Genomic DNA, 21,978 nt, shown 5'->3' on the forward strand with positions numbered 1-21,978 from the left:
TTTGAAAACGATACCATTATCATCTCGGTGTAAACAACAAACACGCGGATCTGTGAAAGCAGTGACGGCATGCACATGCGTATTACGTGTTTATTCTATAGGCATGCACATTTGGCGCGAGTGCTCAGTAAAAGAATGCGTATGTGCGCAGAAGCATAGTCTTTCTTTACAAAGTGACCTGGCATGCATAATACAGCGTTTTTAGTCAAAAAACTTCCTTGTTGTGTAACCGTACCCTTAATTAAGGTGATGGTACACGGGGCAACTTTTCGAGCAGTGTTGCCAAGCGATGTTGCTTGGGCATTTTCCCATTGAGAATGGGCAACAAATTTCTATCTGGATATTTTAGATAAAAATTGTTGCCCATTCTCAATGGGAAAGAGCCCAAGCAACATGGCTCAACAACATTGCCCGGCAACATTGCTCAAAAAGTTTCCCCGTTTATTATAACCTATCATAACCTGCTCTGCTTTAGCATGCTAACATTTGGCATGGGTAAAACCCTCTCTGGGAATTAAATTATAAAGTGAACTTAAATATGAATTCATAAAAACATATTTATAGTTATTTATTTACAGGCATATAGTTATGTTGTCAGTTATCCTATTGTAAGGCTACACTTACTGAAGAAAGAATAATATAGTCGATTTTGAAAAGTGTTGTAGTTTTGCATGGAAACATGTTTATTCTAAGAACTTTGGTGATTTATTATAAACTTAGGAAGTTAAAAAGGTGTTTAGGCTTTAATTAGATGTTTTCTGGGTATGAAAACAGTGTGAGTCATGCACTGTAAAGTTCATTATCAATGCACGCAACACAAAACCACCTGTTATTCCAAACTCTCCAGGCATTCTTGGCGCTTGCAGAAGGGGAATTACGACTGTCTTTAAAGGGATAGTAAATGAAAGTTGTTCCAAACCTGTATGAATTTCTTTCTTCTGCTGAACCAAACAGTTAATGACTTCGTAGTATGGAAAAAACATCGTATGGAAAAACTTATACTATGGAAGTCGATGGGGTCCATCAACTGTTTGGTTACAGACGTTCTTCAAAATATCTTCTTTTGTTTTCAGCAGAAGAAAGAAATTCATACAGGTTTGGAACAACTTGAAGATGAGGAAATGATGACAAAATTTTCATTTTTGGGTAAACTATCCCTTTAACAGTTCACACACAGTATTCAGCCTCTGGACTCTGTTAGCTGAGAAGGTCCTTGTCCATCAATGTGTTGTCACTTCAGCCCAGGACTGTTCCCTTATAAGGGGCTCTATGCTTTTGTTTTGAGCTTTGAGCGCTCATGAAAGCGGATCAGCTTCTCTGTGATATGACCATGTAAGACCAGAGTTCAGTGCACTGCACGTGTTTCATACAAAATTCTGCTGGTTGTAACTTTCAAGTGCTGTATTGTTCTAGGAATGTGCACTATTTTAAATACTTAAAAGGTTCGTATTATGGTCAGAAGATTGAAAATGCAAATAGTTTACCCTGCTGCTGTCTACTGTGGGTTTGCTTCATCTGAGAAGTATTGCAGTTATCTATATTTGTCATTATGCTACACACGGATGTCACCAGTTAAGAGGATGGATACGTATGCTGTTTTGGGCTCCCGCATCAGGAACAGGCTCATGACAAAGAAGCCATTGCTTTGAATGGCTTCATTATTCAGCAGTACTGGAGTCGTACCTCATCTGCTGTCAAAATGAGCAACGGGTTGACCTGTGCTGACCTTTCTGTTTGCTAAATGCTTATAATCACTGTCTGTGTTTCAGGATGTGGAGAAAGAGAAAGAACTGCGCACTCATCTCACTCACGAGGAGATCAGACAGAAGGTCGAGCAGTACAACGCAGACTCACGTGACCACTTTAAAATGACACTGGTGAGTTAATGATCTCTGGGCTAAATCCAAAACATCAGTGTTTGTCAGCTCAGATCTCCAGAAAATATCATCTAGAATTTTACTGAATTTCTTCTGGATTAAAAGTTGTTTTACAATAATGCAGAAAGCTATTTTTGCCATTAGACAAGGAAACCATAAAACGTATAGTATCAAAAAAGGACCCTCATGACCCCAGAACTAATTCAGGCTGTTAAATAGAATAACCCAAGAAAAACCTGATTAATATTTTATTGCTTTTTGCTAAGTGGTTACATCTTTTAAATACAAATAGCAATTTTAATGACATATATATTTTTTATATAGATTTTACTTTTTTTTTTCAAAGTCTCAGACTTGTCCCTTTTAATAAAAGCTTTATCATTGTCCATGTTGTAATCTGTTTATCATGCCTCCAATGTATCATGTGACAGCCATAAGGACTGTGATGTCAGAACATCAGACTTTACCACTGTACCTTTGTCCAGATTGCTGCTGCTTTATCACAGACTGCGTCTGTGTTGTTTAGACTTGAGACTGGAATAGACTTAATTTAGCCACCGTGGCACAAACACTTTGTATTAGTATATCTGACATTTTACTCATTAAACATTCACTGTGTCTTGGATCATTAAGTTTAAGACCTGTGTTCAGTAGGGTTGTGTGTCACTGTGGTGGAGAGCAATGCATTGAGTTTCAGAGGAGGTTTGTGAGCTGTAATTACACCCCCCTTGTAGCCTGCAGTCACGGCTGCCATTTGGACTAATGAGCTTACAGACAGTAGAACCTCAAATCTGAGCTCCATCTGGACGCAGTCAGATAACACGGCAAGATGTGCTCAACAGTGTTGAGGAAGCTGCTTTGAAACTGAAGCTTGTTGAGCTACAATCTACACATCATATTAAGCAGTTCAACTATAGTTAAGCTGTCCTTTAAAAAGCAGTTAACAACACTACAAGTTACTAAGAAAAACCTTAAAACATATACAGTAATAATTAATGATTATTTGATTTAGTCAAAAAACCAAAGCAGGGGAAAGTTACTTTTAAAAGTAATGCATTACAATATTGCGTTACTTCCTAAAAATGTAACTAATTGCGTTACTTTTTATGGAAAGTAATGCATTACTTTTGCGTTACTTTTTCTTGACTGGGCTGGGCTGTTTGTTTGCAAAGGCCAAAGTATACTTCACTTTTTACCCGTACAATGCACGTAACGTGAATTTCGTTATCAGAAGAGTACGCACACCGCCGTATTTTTGTAACCACACAGGTTGCACATGCGCATTTAATTTTTTTGGCAGTAATTAGTTTATCCACAAGGTGGCAACCGTGTACATAACTCACATTACTTAATGCGTAATACTTAATTACGACAACACTGAATATATGGCATATTTGTTTTGAATCAGTTCATAGAAATTACCTGCCTGAAAGGAAGCGATTTGCTGAAATGAATCAGACTTTCTAACCAATTGTCAGAGGCATTCATAGAAAATACATTTGTAATGTAGCATTTTGTCAAAATAAACTGCTGCTCATTTGAGGAAAAAAGTACTTGTAGTTAGCTAACCCTCAACACCGGTGTTCATTGATCAGAGTAGGGTCTTTGCTGTTTTAATCATAAAACTGAATGTCTTTCTTTGTCTTTCCTCTGTCTCTGTTATGCAGAGTGCTAATGGCATGTACACAGGCTTCATCAAGGTGCAGATGGACCTACGGAGGCCCATCACAGTGAAAGGAGGCGGGGCTGGAGGACTCAAAGGTCAAGAGGCGTTTTACCTTCCGCGCGGCTCCATAAACACCCTGCACATCAGCAGCACCAACACGGTGCGACAGGTGATCGAAGCCCTGCTGAAAAAGTTCACCGTGGCCGACAACCCAGCCAAGTTCGCCTTGTTCAAACGCTTCAGCAGAGAAGATCAAGGTGAGACGCGGAGCATGAATGTGGAAAGTGCATCAGCGTATGTGTGCGTACAGTACACCAGCGCTAGCATGGTAATGACTCAGGACCCCTAGTGTATACAGTATATGTTTTGGCAAGACCAGATGCATTCCTGGAATAGGTCAATCCTAGGAACGTGTGTGTATTTGAGGACGTTCTTGACTTCTGGCACACACACATACAGGACAGGCCTGTTACTCTAAGCATATGTGCACGCATGTGCCAAGAATACACCATGCCAGCGTAGTAAACACACATACACACCAGCTGTTGTCTGTGCCAGCCTGTTGAATGCAGACACTAACCAGCCTCGTTCCCCACATATCATTGCCATACAGGGATATTCTCAGCTGGGATGGGTCAGGATGATCAACTTCACTAGTTTACTAGCGACTATTCAGTTTTGAAGTCAGTTTTTTCAGTGCTGTATCAGTCACAGGCTCGCAAACAGTGAATTCCTGAGCAGTGGTGTTTCCAATCCATCTCCTTCCTCTGACAGACCCCAGCCACTGTCTGAGCCCCTGTTGACGTCACACACACAGCAGGAAGCCAGACACACATATGGCTCAGTGACTTTAAGTACCTGCTTTCGAAATCTATGTGCCGGTTGGAATGTGCTCTGGTTTATTTGACAGAAACGAATCATTACAAGAATCGACTCATAAGAATCATTCATTCATGAATTAGACTACGCTGCTGTGAATTGAATTCAGTCGCAGTGAATTGATGAACTGAGCGTCGTAGTACTTTGGGGAGATATTACGCTCATCTTCAGTTATTTTGTAGGAGTGTGTGTAGGAGCCAATAAGTGCTGCTGCCAATGGGGGAATTTTGCTGAGGAGGTTGTCTTGAACAGTGACGTTTTTTTCTCTCCACCGTCTGAGACAGAGCGTTTTCACGAGGTCTCACCACTGTGAGAGATCTCCAGCACATGCTAGGAGACAGATATGCGAGACGTTGTGTTTTACAGCTGTTTTTAATGTGTGTAAAAGGGCCGTTGAGCTCTTAAACACCCCGTCTAGACTAGACGACTTTAAGAAACGCTAAAGTTTAGATGCTGATAAACTCCCATCTCATAGCTCATTATAAAAACAGACAGACCCTCATGTGTGATATCACAGCGGTTCGGCCTATAAAGGAGAATGAATCAACCGCATTAGCGTAGACATAATAACAGCCCTGCATGTTCTGATTAACCCCCACTGAAGGCAGAAGGAAGCCCTCGTTAAACAGGAAGTGAGATGAGAGATTCCTCAAAAATGAAGAAATGCAGGTCTGTGCTCTCTTCCACACTCTGGGTGGAGAAAAATCTCCAATAATGCTTAAGTAAACAGTAGTTCTAGAGAATTACCTTTTTGTTCCTGATATGAGGTGGTGCTCTTCCTTTTTTTGAGCTTAGTTTGTTTTTACTGTGAAATTTGGCCTGAGATCAACATTCAGTAGTTTGGCGTGTCTTCCTCTTTGTGGTGTGGCGGGCCATTATTATTATACAACTATATGTTTTAATTGACATGAGTATATTATATTCAACTTTTCAGAGAGGGTCTCAGTTACTGTTGTTACCCTGTCCGAGAAGTTTTGTATCTAAATTAATCCTCTTTAAATTGTCAGGTCACCATTTTTTATATAGCGTTTTATCAAAACAGATTGTTTCTAAGCAGCTTTACAGAGATAAACAGGAAAATAATGATTCAGCGATGCAAACAGAGTTCATTTCTGCTGTAAAGCAGCTCTAAAAAGAAAATAGTAAACAGTTTTATTCAGGTGAAATCAGTTTAGTGTTGATTTGTTTCGGTTCAATAACTGTGTAAATTTCATCAATTATGAAATTAGTTCAATTCATCTATAAAGCAGCTCTGGAGAAAACAGTGATTTCGTCATTCAGCTCAGTTCAGTTCTCATCCAGTAGTGTTAGCGCATTCAAGTCAGTATTGCTGAATATTAAGTGCCCCCTCAAGGCACCCAAACTCCATTGTCGATAAAATGGAGAAAAAAATCTTGGGAGAAACCAGGTTCAGTCGAGGGACCAGACGAACTATCATGGTGTGGTCTAATTCCTGTTTTCCCGTACTTAAAAACTATGCATTTTTTTTCAAATTGTTATTGATCTTCAGGGTCAAAATGGACCCGAATGCATTATGAGGTTACAACGCCGACCAAAAAAAAAAAAAAAGAAGGTGAAAACATCAGTTGACCTTCCTGATGCATCCCTAATTCTTGCTGGATGTAGTTCATTTTTTTAGAGTGAATGTCTGGTCATGTGAATGAAGTGTCTGTGATGGTAATAGTGTGTGTTTTGTGTCTGTATGTGTGCAGTGTACACCTGTAAGTTGGCAGAGGAAGAACACCCTCTGTTCCTGCGTCTGGTGGCGGGACCCAGCACTGACACGCTCAGCTTTGTCCTGAAGGAGCAGCAAACCGGGGAAGTCATGGTGAGGTTTCTCTATATATTACAGCCAGTAAGAAGTTTAAGATGCAGTGGAATACAGTGGGGAAAAAATCATAGAGAAAATATATTGACTGATATATTGATTTATTTGGGGCAGCTAATGAATATTTTAGGCCTCCCTAAAATAGGTCTTGTGACATCCCTGGTATTTAGTGGAATGTGTTTAACATTAAAATATTGATCATCAGTTCCATTTACAGTAGTATAGATATTCTACAATGATCCAATAAAAAACAGCATTGGTATCAGACAGATATCGGACGATATTCAGAATGTAGGTATCGGATAGAGATCGTTGTGAAAAAATGGTATCAGTACATCCATAGTTTCTATTTTACAGTGAATCTTAAATGAATATAATTGGATCCTTGGTGAGCATAAGAGACATAAGAAACATTTATCGACCCCAAACTTTTGAATGGTAGTGTTTTTTGTTAATTGTTTGAATTTTGTTATTCACTTTGTTCTCGCCATGAAGATAGCCTTGATGCTGATGACATGGCATTAAAAAAATAATAAATAAAATGAAGTAATTATAACACACATCTTCCTCTTGTTCATCAGTGGGACGCCTTTTCCATCCCCGAACTGCATAACTTCCTCCGAATCCTGGATAAAGAGGAACAGGACCAGATCTCGTCAATAACCAAACGCTACGACACCTACAAAGAGAAACTGGAGGAGGCCATGAGAGCAGTGGGCGGCCCGGGTTAAAGCTAACATGCCGAGAGAAGGAACTGTAGCACTGCTGCCTCTAGTGGTCACTGTCTGTAATGAACACTATTAGGTGTCACTGTGCCAAGTGGACACCCTGTCTCAGAAACTCAGAGGAGAGCACTGACCTCCCAGAATGCACCTCAGGTGCCATATTTACCCTTCCGCCCTCTCGTGATCTTTCACAGTTTCAGCCGTCACAGTTATTTCTCATGTTTTCTGTTCTTTTACCTCCTGAAGTTGTGAACGATGCAAACGTGAAATTTTGTGTTTTTTATTTAATTGTTGGATGCTGTGGTTTGTAAATATTACTGTTTGTTGTTTTAATTTATGTGGGTGAAGTTTTATTCTTTTGTTTATTTTACTGAAAGAGTCTTATTTTATTTCATATATGCTTACTGACCAGAAACTGATGGAATTGGGGATTGTTTTTGTTTTATATTAAATACCAATTGACTCATAATGTGCCCTACCAAAGATAGTGTTGGCATTTGATGTGCTGTTGACAAACGTAGCATGTGACCAAGAGCTGAAAACCATGTGAGACCAAACAGGACAGGAAGAGTATGTTTGTGATGGAAAAGATTGAATGTGATGATGTAGGGGCAGGAAATGAGGACTAAAGCAATGTAGCATGTCATGATCATTAGTTGCTGAACGCATGGCATAAATGCAAATTAAAAACCAAACTTGCATTTTTTTTTAAGTCAGAAAAGTGTGCATAAGCATTCTTAGGTGATGTGCTGGAATTGGAACTGAACGAATTTCAGGAAGTTGGAAAAAGGAGCATAGAGGATGTTGGAAAGTATGCGGGAAGTGTCACGCAGAGATTGACTTCTGCTCAAGATCTGACTGATGTTAGTCAGGGTCAGACGCTCTTTCTCAGTGAATGATGGGTCATGATGACCTGGTTTGAGCAGATAATTACAGTCAGCAGGGCATTCATTGTTCAGTAATGGGTGCCACTTCTCATCAACCCATTAAAGAGGACGTCTTTGAGGCAAATGACTGAATATATAAGTAATGAAGTTGTTTGTTTTGATGCTACAGCCTGAAAATAGTAGATTTCAGCTACGTCTGTCAAAGTTCTGCTTATTGCAGTGTAATCTTCATTTCTTTCTGTGATTTATGAATATTTGTATAATCACACTGGTCTGATTTGCAGTCGCAGGAGGATGCAAAGTTCTGCCAAAAGTTTTTTACATGTGCATTTCTTCATGGCATGGAGATGTAGCTGAAACCGCTACTATTATGAGGTACAGTAAAATAAACAGACATGTTTTTAAAGGGTTAGTTCACGCAAAAATAAATTTTCGGTCATTAATTATTCACCCTTATGTCATTCCACATCTGTAAGACCATCGTTCATCTTCTGAACTCTTTCTCTGTGGGGATAAAAAAAACTCGGATTTCATCAAAAATATCGAAGATGAACAAAGGTCTTACGGGTGCGGAACGACATGAGGGTGAGCAATTAATGACAAATGTCATTTTTTAGGTGAACAAACCTTTAATAGTCAGTGCTACTTTGTCACAGCAGCACACAAGGTCAAAGCTAATTACGATGATTTTAAATGATACTTGTGTATCAGTAGTAGGCGGTTTAATAAATATATATATATATATATACTCATTTATATTTGAATTTCTGTATGCTAGTGCTGCATGACGGTTTTCTGATGGGTACTGCAACATTGAGTCTATTGTGACACATGCATAGCGAGGTAGCGACACCTTGTGATCAACTGCTGTAACTACATCTCTGCAGTCTTATGTCTCCCCTATGTCGGTTAATTCAATTGTCTTATTAGACACGGATTGTGTGCTTTTTTTTTTTTTTTCTTTATTATTATTGGTTTTATAACCTCTAACCAAAGATATAGTTAAAATGCATAGTTTAATTTAAGTTTGAAACCAATTGCCTGGTGCAATCAGTTTGTACACCTCAATAAACTGAGGTTAAATTACAATATCTATCTTGTTGAATGGTTTTACCATGGCAACTTTAATTGTAAACACTGGGGTAAATATAAATTAGAGTGATTTGTGTACTTGTTGTGTCAGTATAACATCACAACAGTCTCAATATATGCAACCGAAGAGGATTTGTCAGGGGAATAAGACCAGTAATTTTATAAATGCTTTTTGGGCACTTTATGTTTTAATTCAGGGAATTATTTTGATTTATTAGTCTTCATCAGATGCCTATTGTCTTCCACTGTTTTTAAGCGGCATTGCATCTAGTGGAAGCTGAGTTATGTTTTATGAATTTTTTTTTTTTTTTTTTTTAATAATTAAAGCTGTTTCAGTACTTGATTTTTTTTTTTTTTTTTTCATAAACAAGCTTTTGTTTGTAGAGTAAGACTGTGAATGAATGTTAAACTGTATTCATGTGTAGTAAAGGGGTGTGGATACGAGTGAACTGCTTCAATATTTTTAAGTATACGTGCATGTGTTATATTAATTCATGCATATTTTATGGCTGTTTTAGGACATCACAGGCCAGTGTTGTTGATCTTTTTGTTCAACAGCATAGTTAGACATAGTTTGCTCACGAAACCCATACTCTGTATTTGCCAAAAAATTCTCATTTTGTTCCACAGTTGTAATTTTTTTTTTTTTTTTTTTTGTGATGTTTATGAATGATGTAAGTTTCATACATCGAAGATGAAGTGAGGACTCTTGGCAGAAGTGGCATGATTATTGTCCTTGAGTTTTAAAAGAGCTTCACTAAATATTATTACATTATTAGAATCCAAATGAATCCAGATGTCATGCATTTTTGACGATGATGGAGGTTGTTTAAGGGTTTGTATTGTTACCAATCGTGGCCTTTCTTGTTAAAGACATGGTTTCTTTAAATAAAGATGAAATATTTCTCAATTCACTGCAGCCTTCATCTGTTTGTGTGTAAGAAAAAAACTGACTCCTCTTGGATAATGCTGGAAAAGTACACCTAAGGCTTGATCTCACTTTTGGCATGAGCTCAAAAAGCTGGTATTTCTAATAACCTGCAACTCGTTTGTCATTAAACACGTGTTTATGCAAATACAATGAAGAAGCTTACACTTATTAGAGGGACACTGTACACAGGGTTACACCAACAGTTATTAGCCCCTTTACTAGCGTTCAACATCACACTAAACTGTGAAGAATTGATTGAGGCCAAGACATTCACACGTGAATGATGTGCCCTCTGCTTGAACCCGTCTTAATGTCCTCATCGCTGAACTCATCGATGACTCACCGAACACTTCTTTCATGGCGTCCTGGAACACACGCTGAACTTTATACAACTATCAGAAAGGCTCCAAGACATAACCATGTAAGTTTACACAATTTATAAAGCCGGAATATCATATTAATCACTAAGGAACGTACAAACGTTCACTTTGGATAAATAAACGTCGTCTTTTTTATTGTTGTTGACTTCTGGGCGCACTAGAGTGTAGTGTACTTTACATTCAAAGCGCTGAGCTGAAGTGAATAAGGCGGATTATTTGCATTATTTAGTAAGAAAATCGTCTTTCTTTTGTGCTTTCGCACCTTTTGTGTTAATGAAACATTATTTTACAACCTCTAATTATGAGATGAAAGATAACGCGCGAATCTGTGCTGCCTCAAAATCTTATAAATATATATTTACTTTGCACGTTCACAAGACATGTCGTGATGACATATATATTTTGATGGGTTATAACCTCCTCCTGAAGTCCAGCATTAGTTCTTTTATTATTATAATAATATTATAAAATTAAATATTATATATGTGAGGCTATATCAATGTAATATTTAATTAATAAATATATTACATTAAATTTGATCAATATTATTTTAATTAATACTGTTTTTATTATGTTATTTTATAAATGATGTACTTTAATTTTATTATATACTTTTTTAAAAATTGTTTAACATAATAATGCGATATGTAATATAATATAATATAATATAGACCACAGCCCCAAACGTTTGGTATTACAGAAAAGCCCAGAATGTTATCTTTAATTTACATAATGACATACAACTATGAGATGTCTTTCTTTCTTTCTTTCTTTCTTTCTTTATGCAGGCTAGGGCAGAGTTCTGTAAGGGTTGTATTATTGGCAGTTGCAGTTGGTTTGTATCTCATTCCCTCCCCGATTGATCCAGAGCCGTACATGTAAGTCTCACTTGCTTTTTTTATTGTAAATCTCTTTACTTTGCAGTGAATTCCACATAAATTGATCTCCAAAGAGATTTCAGTCTTGTAGTGATGTATGTTTTCCCGCTGATTAATGTTTTCCAGATTCGAGGGACCCCCGCCTGCTCTGGAGGGCCCTCTGGCAGTGAACACACGGCTACAGAGAGGTCGACGGCTGTTTTCTGGTCAGCTCAAAGGCCCGGAGTCTTTTACAGCAGACCAGAACGGTGAGCTCCGTCTTGTGCTTTTATCTGTTTGTTATTGAGAAATACAGTCAGGTTTGATCTCTTCATTGTATCTCTCAAGGAAACATCTACACAGGCACTGTTGACGGGAAGCTGTGGAGAATCAACAAGGAATCCCTCACTTTCATCACTCAGATGGGCCGGAACATCCCTGAATGTGGTAAATCCACTATCGGACCAGCAGAAGACGAGAAAATGCTTGTACAATTCTACCTGAATCCTTGCTGGGTAGATTACTTGCAAATTGTAGTCGGTTACTGATTCTAAATTACATGACAAAAATTGTCGTTAGTAATGTAATCCATTACATTACACATTTTAGGTAATATAAACCGACTACTTTTTGATTACTTTTAACCTAACTCATTTATCACATTGATTTGAATAGGATAATTTTGTACCATATTGACATAAAAATATGAAGAGAAAAAAATATTTTCCATTTTTATCAACAACACAAAGTGCATTAAATATTACATTACGTCAGAGTTTTACGGCAGAGGTTTGTGAGTTTAGTGAAAAGCTATTAAGCAATTATATCATAAAAAAATGTAATTAATAAATATTTTTAAAATAAAAACAATCAAAATAAAACTCGATTTTAAAAAATGTTTACCTGCATGTCACATGACAGACATCAAAAAACCATGAACTTAATTTTATTTTATTTTTATTATTTATTATTATTATTGACTTAATTTTATTATTGATCTAACTTATTAACCTAAAATCTCAAGTAAATATATTTGGTCAAAGAAGTTCAGATTGTACAGATTTGTACATTTTAATGTGTTTGAAAAACAAAAGCCTTGCAAAGACAGTAATACACAGTTAAATGACTGAGTAATAATTCAAATGATAATTAATGTGTTCATCAGGAGTTAATTAGAAATGCAATGTTGAGAAAGACTTCTTAAAGGTGAAATAGGCTTTTTTAGAAAGGAAAATTTAAAAAGTAGTGCTGTCAAACAATTAATTTATCTTTACATAATATATGCGTTTGTACTGTGTATATTTATGTATATATACATACATGCATATGTTTAAGAAATATATATATATATTTCATGTGCCCTCTGTGGCTGGATGAATATGTATCGGCTGTCATGGAGGCGTTCACTGGCTCGATACGTGTGGAAAAATCCAACAGCCCCAGTGTCCTGCTGCCATCACACATTAGACATGCTGAAGTGATTCACAAAGACTCAAGTGTTGTTGTGTCAAAGGCTCGGCTGTTCAAAAAATCTTGAATGCAGATGTCTTCATTAGAGCGTAACCATGATCCTTATCATTCCTTATGGTGTGGCTTATGAATATTTGATGCCTTTCTTGTATTTTACTATATTTAACCAGCCAGAGCTTTTAAAACAAAATCATGTGTTCAAAGGTATTCTCTAGTGAGTCACTAAGCAGAATGCAAAATGTGCCTGTCAGTTAGTAGATACTATTGTTTTCCTGATATAGTTATCTTGCTATATTTGCATATTGGCATTTTGTTCTTCCTATAGGCACAAGTACGGACTATGAGCCAGTATGTGGTCGTCCACATGGTCTGCAATTGGACCGTGATGGGCAGCTTATCGTGGCTGACTCTTACCAGGGTCTTTTCAAGATTGACCCTTGGACTGGAGAGAAGACATTGCTACATTCCAGCAAAGAGGGTCTGTAAACATTTGAGTTAAAAAGTGTCTCAAAAAAGGAGTTTGCACAACAATTTGATTGCTTTGGACAGTCATAATCAACTGGCCATTTTTATCTCAATTTACTGTATATTTTCTTCTATACTTAATACTTGCTTTTTTGTTTTGTTGACATTCAGACATTTTTGATTTATTTTTACTAGTGGGTGCAGGACACTATAGATCATTTATGTCAGTGAGGATAGCAAAATAAAGTAAACTGTGACATATTATACCCAAAAATTCTTCATACAGTGGATATTTGTTTTTAATCACCATACAAGTTTGATTAAACCATCAAAATATGAGGAAAGTATTTTAGATATTTTTAAATATTTTAAATATGAGGAAAGAATAAAACACTAAAATTGGTTAAAGTATTTATCTGACATTTTTTTGGCAAAAAAGGCAAACTACAGCTACTGGTTTTATAATAATCAGTTATTAATACTTCATTGGTTCTCACTTGTTTTTGCATGTGTTCATGATTTCTTTGTATGACAGCCTGGCCAGAAATTATGTCCGCACAATTTGGCATGCTTCTTTGTGTTATAACAAATAAAACAATTGACTCCAAGCACAACTATGCAATATGCTTACAAAATCTTTAACACATTTCTAATAATATTTGGATAAAGGGTGAAGATGTCAATTTTCCTAGGCCGGACATCACTTTTGGCCACTGTACTGTACTGCACATATGGTTTTCTTTATCTCAGTGTACTTTATATTTGCTGCTTTGTGCGAAGTTTAAGACTTTATTAAAACATATTTACTTTTATGATTCCCTTGCATCCTGCAGTTTGAAAGAACATCATATTTAAATAACTCTTTCACATTCTTCTCATAAGGAACTGATGGGATTCCCTTTGGCTTCCTAAATGGTCTGGAGATTTCAAAAAACGGAACCGTGTTTTTCACGGACTCCAGCAGTAAATGGGGAAGACGTCATGTCCGTTATGAGGTGAGTAACAGAACGGGGTATGAAAATTTACAACAGTAATTGTACCTGCACTGAAGGCTGTTTCTCTCTGCAGGTGTTGGAGACGAATCATCTGGGTCGCCTTCTCTCATATGACCCTGTGACCGGTCACGTTCGGACATTGTTGGATTCTCTCTACATGCCTAATGGCTTTGCCTTCTCACCTGATGAGGACTTCCTGCTTCTGGCTGAGACCAGTATTGGACGTATTATTAAGTAAGAGTTTTTAATTTTTTAATATATCCACAGGTTAAAGTATCGTTAGGGAAATCTTCCTGTTTCTCAGGTTCTGGTTGAAAGGACCTAAAGCGGGCACTAAGGAGATCGTCCTGAACAACATGATTGGTTATCCTGATAACATCCGCCGCAGTGACCGTGGCACATTTTTGGTTGGCATATCCACCGTTAGATTCCGTGGCCGACTTTTCCCACCGTTCTTGGATCTAATTGGTCCGTACCCCACTCTTAAGCGCTTCATAGTAAAGGTAAGTAAATCTTAAATAGTATGTGGAGTTTAAGTCAGTTCAGAAGTGACAAACGTGAAATCTCTCTTGCAGCTCATTCCTCTCAGCTGGTACAATGTACTGTTGCCCAAGTACGGGCTGATTCTGGAGCTGGGGCCTGATGGAGAGGTGATTGACAGCTTACACGACCCCACGGGCAGCCTGACGTGGGCTGTGAGCGATGTCTTCCGGCAGGGGGCACACTACTATCTGGGCAACACTGACCTGCCATTTCTTCCTGTGCTGGAGGAGTGGAGCTGATCGTCTGGCTGTCTTACAAGTGGACTTATACATGGGAAAAGTAGGACTTTCGATAACCTTTCGTAGATAATGTAAAATTTGAATTTTAACAATGCACTGCAGTCTTGTGAGAAAAATACATGTTGTCGTAACTGTGAATTCTGTGATTTAAAGAGGACCTATTATGCTTTTATACTTTCTTTAGTGTGTATGTTACTGTTTGAGCATGAAAAAGGTCTGCAAATTTACAAAGCACAGTCACTCCAGCAGGAGTTATTGTCTACATCAGTGTCACTGTTTCTGAACTCCCTGAAATGCATTGATTGTAGTCTTGAGTTTTCTTCCAGGAACAAACACGTCACACTATTCCTCATTTAAATAATTCCCACCCAAGGTATACACAAAATAAAGGGGCGGGGCCTGGTTGAGTTAGTAGTGTGTTGAAACTCGCGGTTATGGTAAGGGGCGTGGCATTTCCCAAACACGCTTGAAGCGGTTGACCAATCACAACACACTGCTCCAGCCGACCAATCAATTTTTGGAAGGAGGGGCTTTATAGAGACAGTAACTAAACAGAGCGTTACTGATAGACTGGGAAAAGAGCAGTGTTGCCAAGTCCACTGTTTTCCTATGCATTTGAGCTACTTCAACACTTTTGCAGCGGGTTGTTTCATGTTATTTTACTAGGGGAACCCCGCCAAAAACATGGATTTTACCTCCCATAACACGATTTTTACTGGGGGACCCCCCCTGAAACGCAATTGGGCTAATTTTGAGTAGCAATTTGGTGGGTTGTGTTGTGAAAACCTGGCAACCCTGAAAAAGAGGTGCTGCAACAATATGTGAAAAAAAGTTTTTTTTTTTTTTGAACATTCAAGCATGAAAAACAATTCTAGTAAAGCACAAAAACAAAAGCAACACATTGTAAAATAACATGATATGGCCTCTTTAAGTATAGTTAAGCCATTGTAGTTTGTTTAACAGACATTTTAACTGTATTAGTCAAGGGGAAGCATCACATTCTGTTTTGTTTGTTTTTCTGCACTGGCCATAGAAATGTGGAAAAAAATGTGTGCAAAAGTAATGCAAAACAGAAATATGCAATGAACTTTCAAGCAACAACCCAAATATAACATTTAAAAATGTGTCATGTATGTATCACACTAACATAAAATTTGTTTTTTAATAAAATAATTGCATTGCAGTTAGATTATATAATAATCATCTAATTGTGAGCCACATCAATTGTTTGGTTTATTCTTTTCAAATATTTTAAAATGATTCAAGCAGAAAAAAACAACAGCAACAAAAATAATTTCAGAATGCTTTTATCAATCAAACACAAGACAAAAGTCCACACCAACCATAGCAATGCTACTAACAAATATAATGAAAGAATTATGTGCAAAACATGTCAGACATGTTGATCACAGACTGGAAAGTGCTTCACGGAACGGATATATTGAAGTATTGTGAGAAAGACCTTTTCAAACGCACATCTTATGCCTGTCCACTGTCTCTCAGATCATTTTGGGTGATTTAAGATATTGCCAATTCCAGCAGAAGATTGTTGAAGGATACATAGTAGTCTGAAAGTAAAACAGTCCCTTAATGCTTCAAGTTTGAGTTGCTGTGAAGCAACCCAACCACAGGATTTCCCTCATAGAACAAAAATAAATAAATAATAAAAAAAAAAATGTTTTCTTGTACTAAACTGAGGCTAAACAATGTCAGATGATATTCATTGACCTGCTGTGATCCACACCTTTGGCTCATTCACAACTGACATCCGTCAACAAACAAAACGCAAGAAACAATAAGAAAAACAACAGTTAAAAGACAATAATGAAATGCAAAATACAATATTTGCACTTGGTTAATAAGTAATTATTTTGTGGTATTACTCAAGTGAAATGTCCAAACACAGATTGTTTGCTGCCATATGCAAGTGACAGGAACTGAAAAGGTGATAGAATATTTTAACAGTAAAATTGTGCATAAAAAAAATATAGTTGTTCACTAAATATGGTATTTTGGGCCTGAAAGTGTTCATCACAAAAGACTGGCAAGTGTGCAGTTATATATATTTCTATTGTGGTTGTTCTCAATGTATTTCTTTTTAACATTTGCCATTTTTAAACAAGAAAAATAAATCTTTCAATCCTTGTGGTTGATCAGAAATCAAGGCCAAGAACATTCAAATATTAGTTTTTTGAACCAAATATGTGGAGTGAAATGTTTCAGTTACATCTGGCAAACAAACAAATAATCTAACAATTTTCTCAAAATTCAAGCTTAAGTTCAAAACTGTGTGTGTGTTTAAAGCAAAAGTAAAACAAAAATCTTCGAAACATGAATAAAATTAAAATAAAGACAAAATTTGAAATATTCTATGTTATTGTTGAAGTCAAAGCAGCACAAATAAAGATTAATTCAGAACAAACAGGAATATGATGTGAATGTTCTCACAGATGTGTGTCAGGATCTGATGTGAATGATGTCAGAGGGCCGTCCTGTCTGTAAGTGTCTAGTGTGTTTGGTACCCTGGCGCACCCTGATGATCTCTTCTGAGGAGGAGAGACTGGGCGTCTTTGGGAGAACGTCAGGATATAAAGGCAACAACAGGGCTTGTTATTCAGTGCCCTTTATTCTTTCCCTCCATTGGTCTTCTTCTGTTAATTCTCTCCACGCTCTACTTCAACGTCTGTCGCAGTTTGTTCCTGTGAGGGACGAGGCTGCTGAACATTAACCGAGGATCAAACCTAAACCTGGTGGAACAGTGACAGGTGAAATATAAGTTTGAAAACAATTAGAATTATTTTATTTGACAACTGTTCCCAGTGAATACTGAATGTTAAAATGGTCAGGAAGTACAGACTTTGAGTCATAGACGCCTGGCGTTCTGCAGGACTGTCCCGAGCAGGACTGCAGCATCATTAGACGGTGGTTCATCTTCTCCAGGACTTCCTGATCGATGCTCTTGGCGATGTTACTCAACTGAAAGGGGTCTGCTGTCAGGTTATAGACCTCCACAAACACCTGCAAGAAAAGGCAGTGAGCTATTATTATTACAGTATATATAGTAAGCAAACATAAGTTACATAATATACTGTGTGTGTGTTTGTGTAGATATATATATATATATAGAGGAACCAATAGATTTTTTTTTTTACCTCATTATCATCAAATTCACAGTACTGTAAGTTGGCAGCCTGCGATACTGTGCGAACACAGGCGTACGTGTTGTTGTACGAGTCTTCACAAACACAGTCAGGAAAACACTCCTGCAGAGAAAACAGCTGTGTTATAGCACTCATTTTTTGCAATTACTGTAATGACTGTCTATTTGTAGCACGCAGACCCTCACCGAGACCCCCGGGCCCAGCAGAGGGCAGGCTGGGTCTGAGATGTTGCTTCCTTCTCCCTCATATTCCACCAGTACATCAGATCTCCATGTGCTGCTGTTCCCTTTACCGACCTGAAACAAATCAAATCAAATGCAACCTTGTGTAGAATTTAAATGAATTACACTGTACGTGTAGCAAGAAAGAAAAAAAACTTGTGCATAATGCCCAAAATAACCAAAAAAATGCATTTATTTATTTAGTTCAAAGTTGATAAGTTCAAACATGATTTACCATGATAGGAAGAAATGACATCCCATCCATCTTAGTTTCATTGACGTTATATCCTGCTATGTCCAAAATTGTTGGACCCAAATCCACATTTGCTACAAGTAACTATTAAAACAGATCAATTATTAATGACACACAATAGATTTAAAAAAAGAAAATAAATATAATGTAAATGCTTGTTTATATTACCGAGCTTGTCTGGTTGGGTTTGATATCAGGCCCTCGCACCAGCAGAGGAACTCTGATGTCAAATTCATAGAGCTGCCTCTTATCCATCGGAAGAGAAAACTGGCCTGAGAGGAAGAAACAGACACATGACAAGATAAAAGATAGGTAGAGTTAAAGAAAAACTATTTCTCAACTATTTAACTCATCATGTACCTGTGTGGTAACCATTGTCTGAGGTGAAAATGATGTAGGTGTTGCTAAGCTCTCCTCTGACCTCCAACTTCTTCACCACTTTCTCCACCAGGTCGTCTACTGATAGTAAAGTGCGCCACCTAGTGGAACAATATCAACAGTACTGCATTACCTCATGTACAGTGTTAAAATGATTTAAATTATTAAAAAAAAAAAAAAAAAAAAAATATATCTGAATACCGTTTTCTGTAGGCGTTATCCAAGAACTCCACTGAAGAGTTTGTCATGGGTGTCTTTGCTTGCCTGATGAGCCAGTGTTTGTCCTGAAAATCAAGTTTAAATTCTGTCAGATATGCTGAAAAACATCCAATCCGAACATCTAAAGAGGCTTTCACATCGGAGGAACGTTCCTATAACTATTGCCGAAAGTACCCGCTTTTTGGCATGTTTGAATTGCTGGAACTGCGAACGATTTTAGTTTTCCTTTTAGGGGGACTAAATTTGCTCCTACATCAGAGTAGCACCTAACCCAGCACAACAGGAACTACCAGTGATGTAAGTGTTCATTGAATGGCCGAACGCATGCCGTACGAAACACCCGGCATTTTTGAAAACCCATGTAAACACACAGTTGGAAAACAGTGATAGATGGAGCGACACCAAAGTCCATGGCACTTAAATGACCAAGTCAGCTGTCGGCCGGCTCACGTCACTTCAGAGTTCCTACTGGCGGTGCGAATGCAACCAGGAAAATGGGTCTAGAGGGAAAATTTATTTCTCAGGGGACCGCCCTGGTGGATAGTTCCTATAACTACCCAGTGTGAAAGCCCCTTAAGACACATAAGACCCTTACCTTCCCATGTATGTTAAAGTTAGGGTCTCTTGGCGCTTTGACGTTGGAAAAACTGCTCTCGTACTGAGGAGCAGCCGTCCAGGGTGAGTGTGGGGCCGGAGTGGACACCATCATGAAGAAAGGCCTGCGGTTAGACTTGTTTTCCAGGAAGTCGATGGAAATATTGGCCTGGATGGAATCAGCCAAGTAACTTAACTTCTGTTGCACAAGGGTCTATGTAATCTCATAAATGCAGGTGAGATCTGCTCCTACCAGAACATCCGTAAGGTAATCCTCACTGTAGTTCTGTCCGTGCCGCTGCGCCCTGCCATTCACAGACAGCGTGTAGTTGTAGTACTTGGAGTTTCTCTCCTGTAGGAACACAAAGATTTCACTCAAAAAATAAATCTGGTCTCAGGATAAAATGAATAATAAATTTAATTAAAAAAAATCAGTAATTAAAATAAATAGAATTCAACTAAACAAAGAAGTAAATACATACATATAAATTCAACTGCAGTTTGACACAGAGACCTACAATCTGCTCTCGAAGACACCGTGAGCTGCTAATAAGAATAATCAGCATGGCTCCAGAGAACATACTTTTTTTCTTCTGGATTAATTTCCATGCCTAAATTTGCTTGAGTTCTTGTACCAGCTTCACAAACATGCTACTAACTGTTTTCCTAGCCTTCTAGCTAAGATTAGACTTTTGCAGGGCTCATGGGAAAGGTTGACAGGCTTGTCAGTGTGTTCCAGCTTGTCATCTCTACTAAATCATTATTGTCTTCTACTCATGACCCTCAGTGCTCTCTGTGTACGTCACAACCTTGAAGCTCTAGTAAAAAGCATGATCGGCTTCTGTTATTTTCTTACCAAGGCGAACCAGTGGTCCCAGCCCGGGGGAACATGCTCCACTCCTCCAGCTTTTTTACTGCCGTACTGAAGCAGAGAAACACACATGGATGATGTACTGTCAGCTGATTCAGATTTGCTCTGTCAGGGCTGGCAGTATAACATGATGTTAAAGACTATAAAAATGATTTTCCACCCCAAAGAAAGGGTTTATCATTATGAAAGCACCCTCACGCTCCCAGTATCTCTTTACCTCATTCAGATACTTCCCAGCGAAGAAGGTCTGATAGGTGCCGTGTTTCTGAAGAAAGGCAGGAAAGCTGTCGGGCTCTTGGGTCTTCTGCCATGCTGTGCTGCTGCAGTTGCCCTCCAGCGTGTTGTTGACCACATGATGGTTATGGGGATATTTGCCTGTCAGGATACTCGCCCTGCTGGGGCAGCAAAGGGGACTGGCTACAAACTGGGTGAGAGAAGAGATGACAAGAAGGGTTAGGAAATGACTTGAAGATGCAATGGCAAACATACATGCTGGTTGATCCATAATGCACACTCTTCCTAACAAATCTATGCATATTACAATATTTAAGCTTAGACTATGTGCAAAAACATGCAAGACCCCACAGCACTTTTATGTTTTTTTTTTTTTTTTTATAAGGACACAGTTGTTGTCTGACAATTTCTACTCACCGTGTTTGTAAAGGTTATTCCAGCATCACCAATCAGCTTTTTAGTCTTCACTAAAGGGATCTGTACAAAGAAAGATGTCATGATGATGTAGCTCATTTACTTGGCAACAATAATTAAAGTAAAATGCATGGACGAAATCACGACCACAGAAAATGGCAACAATAAAACTAGCTTCTCAGAAAATATACTCACCATTCCGCCGATGGAGACATCCAGATCATCGGTCAGAATTAAAACAATGTTCGGTCTGAGATTCGTTTTAGCCGCGGCCAGATTGTTGCAATGCAAAGTGACGCAGATGAGAATAAAATGTAATATTACTAACGGAGATGAAACCATCTTTGATGCCGAATTAAAAACAAATAAAGCCATGGCCTAAACGAGGACCTTTTCTTGCGATAAAAGCATGAAATACTGTTATGGGAAACGCTCCTTTAGAGGAGCAGCTAGCTTTCCTTGTCTAGTAGTGTACGAAATTACAAATCATACTATGGCGACGTCTTGACTCATGAATATTAATTAGACGTTCTGACGTTGCTTTGTTACCTTCTTGTGGCGTCTAGTCACGTAGCCTAATTTATATTCATTAGCCAAGCCTTCAGCATAGTAAGATTCAGTAATTCGACAGATGACTAACGCCCACCTACCAACGTCTGCCTTACAGCCAATCAGACGCTTTGCGTCATTAATATTCATAAACGTACGCGTCGCCATAGTAGGATTAATAAAACTTCCCTCTTCGGTTTGAGTCATGTGGAGATACGGAAGCCCCGGTCAGCTGATGTTTACGCTCTAA

At 38.1% G+C, this 21,978-nt stretch overlaps 3 protein-coding genes across 4 annotated transcripts in view; 2 read left to right on the top strand and 1 right to left on the bottom strand.

Annotated features, from left to right (window-relative positions):
- The window catches only part of rassf3 (Ras association domain family member 3), a 42,617-nt gene extending 32,753 nt beyond the window's left edge, over positions 1-9,864 (top strand). For both annotated transcript variants that reach the window (XM_051890756.1, XM_051890757.1), the window contains 4 exons: positions 1,770-1,877; positions 3,545-3,800; positions 6,135-6,250; positions 6,832-9,864. In XM_051890756.1, the coding sequence (XP_051746716.1) occupies positions 1,770-1,877; positions 3,545-3,800; positions 6,135-6,250; positions 6,832-6,981 (630 nt within the window). In that variant the 3' untranslated portion in view covers positions 6,982-9,864. The remainder of the gene's footprint in view (positions 1-1,769; positions 1,878-3,544; positions 3,801-6,134; positions 6,251-6,831) is intronic.
- Positions 9,865-10,151: 287 nt separating this feature from the next.
- Positions 10,152-16,510, top strand: zgc:194209 (uncharacterized protein LOC570908 homolog). The gene is made up of 9 exons (XM_051890759.1): positions 10,152-10,306; positions 11,054-11,143; positions 11,270-11,391; positions 11,471-11,569; positions 12,918-13,070; positions 13,940-14,052; positions 14,126-14,286; positions 14,357-14,555; positions 14,628-16,510. Coding segments are annotated over exons 1-9 (1,146 nt in total). The 5' UTR covers positions 10,152-10,304; the 3' UTR covers positions 14,835-16,510.
- gnsa (glucosamine (N-acetyl)-6-sulfatase a) lies at positions 16,126-21,683 on the bottom strand. The gene is made up of 14 exons (XM_051890755.1): positions 21,375-21,683; positions 21,183-21,242; positions 20,749-20,955; positions 20,517-20,582; positions 19,914-20,012; positions 19,662-19,829; positions 19,049-19,131; positions 18,830-18,948; positions 18,638-18,741; positions 18,452-18,553; positions 18,181-18,291; positions 17,987-18,097; positions 17,692-17,852; positions 16,126-17,581 (listed from the first exon to the last, which is right to left on the bottom strand). The coding sequence occupies exons 1-14, from the start codon at positions 21,552-21,554 to the stop codon at positions 17,506-17,508; spliced, it is 1,647 nt and encodes a 548-aa protein (XP_051746715.1). The 5' UTR covers positions 21,555-21,683; the 3' UTR covers positions 16,126-17,505.
- Positions 21,684-21,978: the final 295 nt, after the last annotated feature.

Source organism: Ctenopharyngodon idella, chromosome 4 (genome assembly GCF_019924925.1).
Source record: "Ctenopharyngodon idella isolate HZGC_01 chromosome 4, HZGC01, whole genome shotgun sequence".
In the NCBI taxonomy this organism is placed as follows: Eukaryota; Metazoa; Chordata; class Actinopteri; order Cypriniformes; family Xenocyprididae; genus Ctenopharyngodon; species Ctenopharyngodon idella.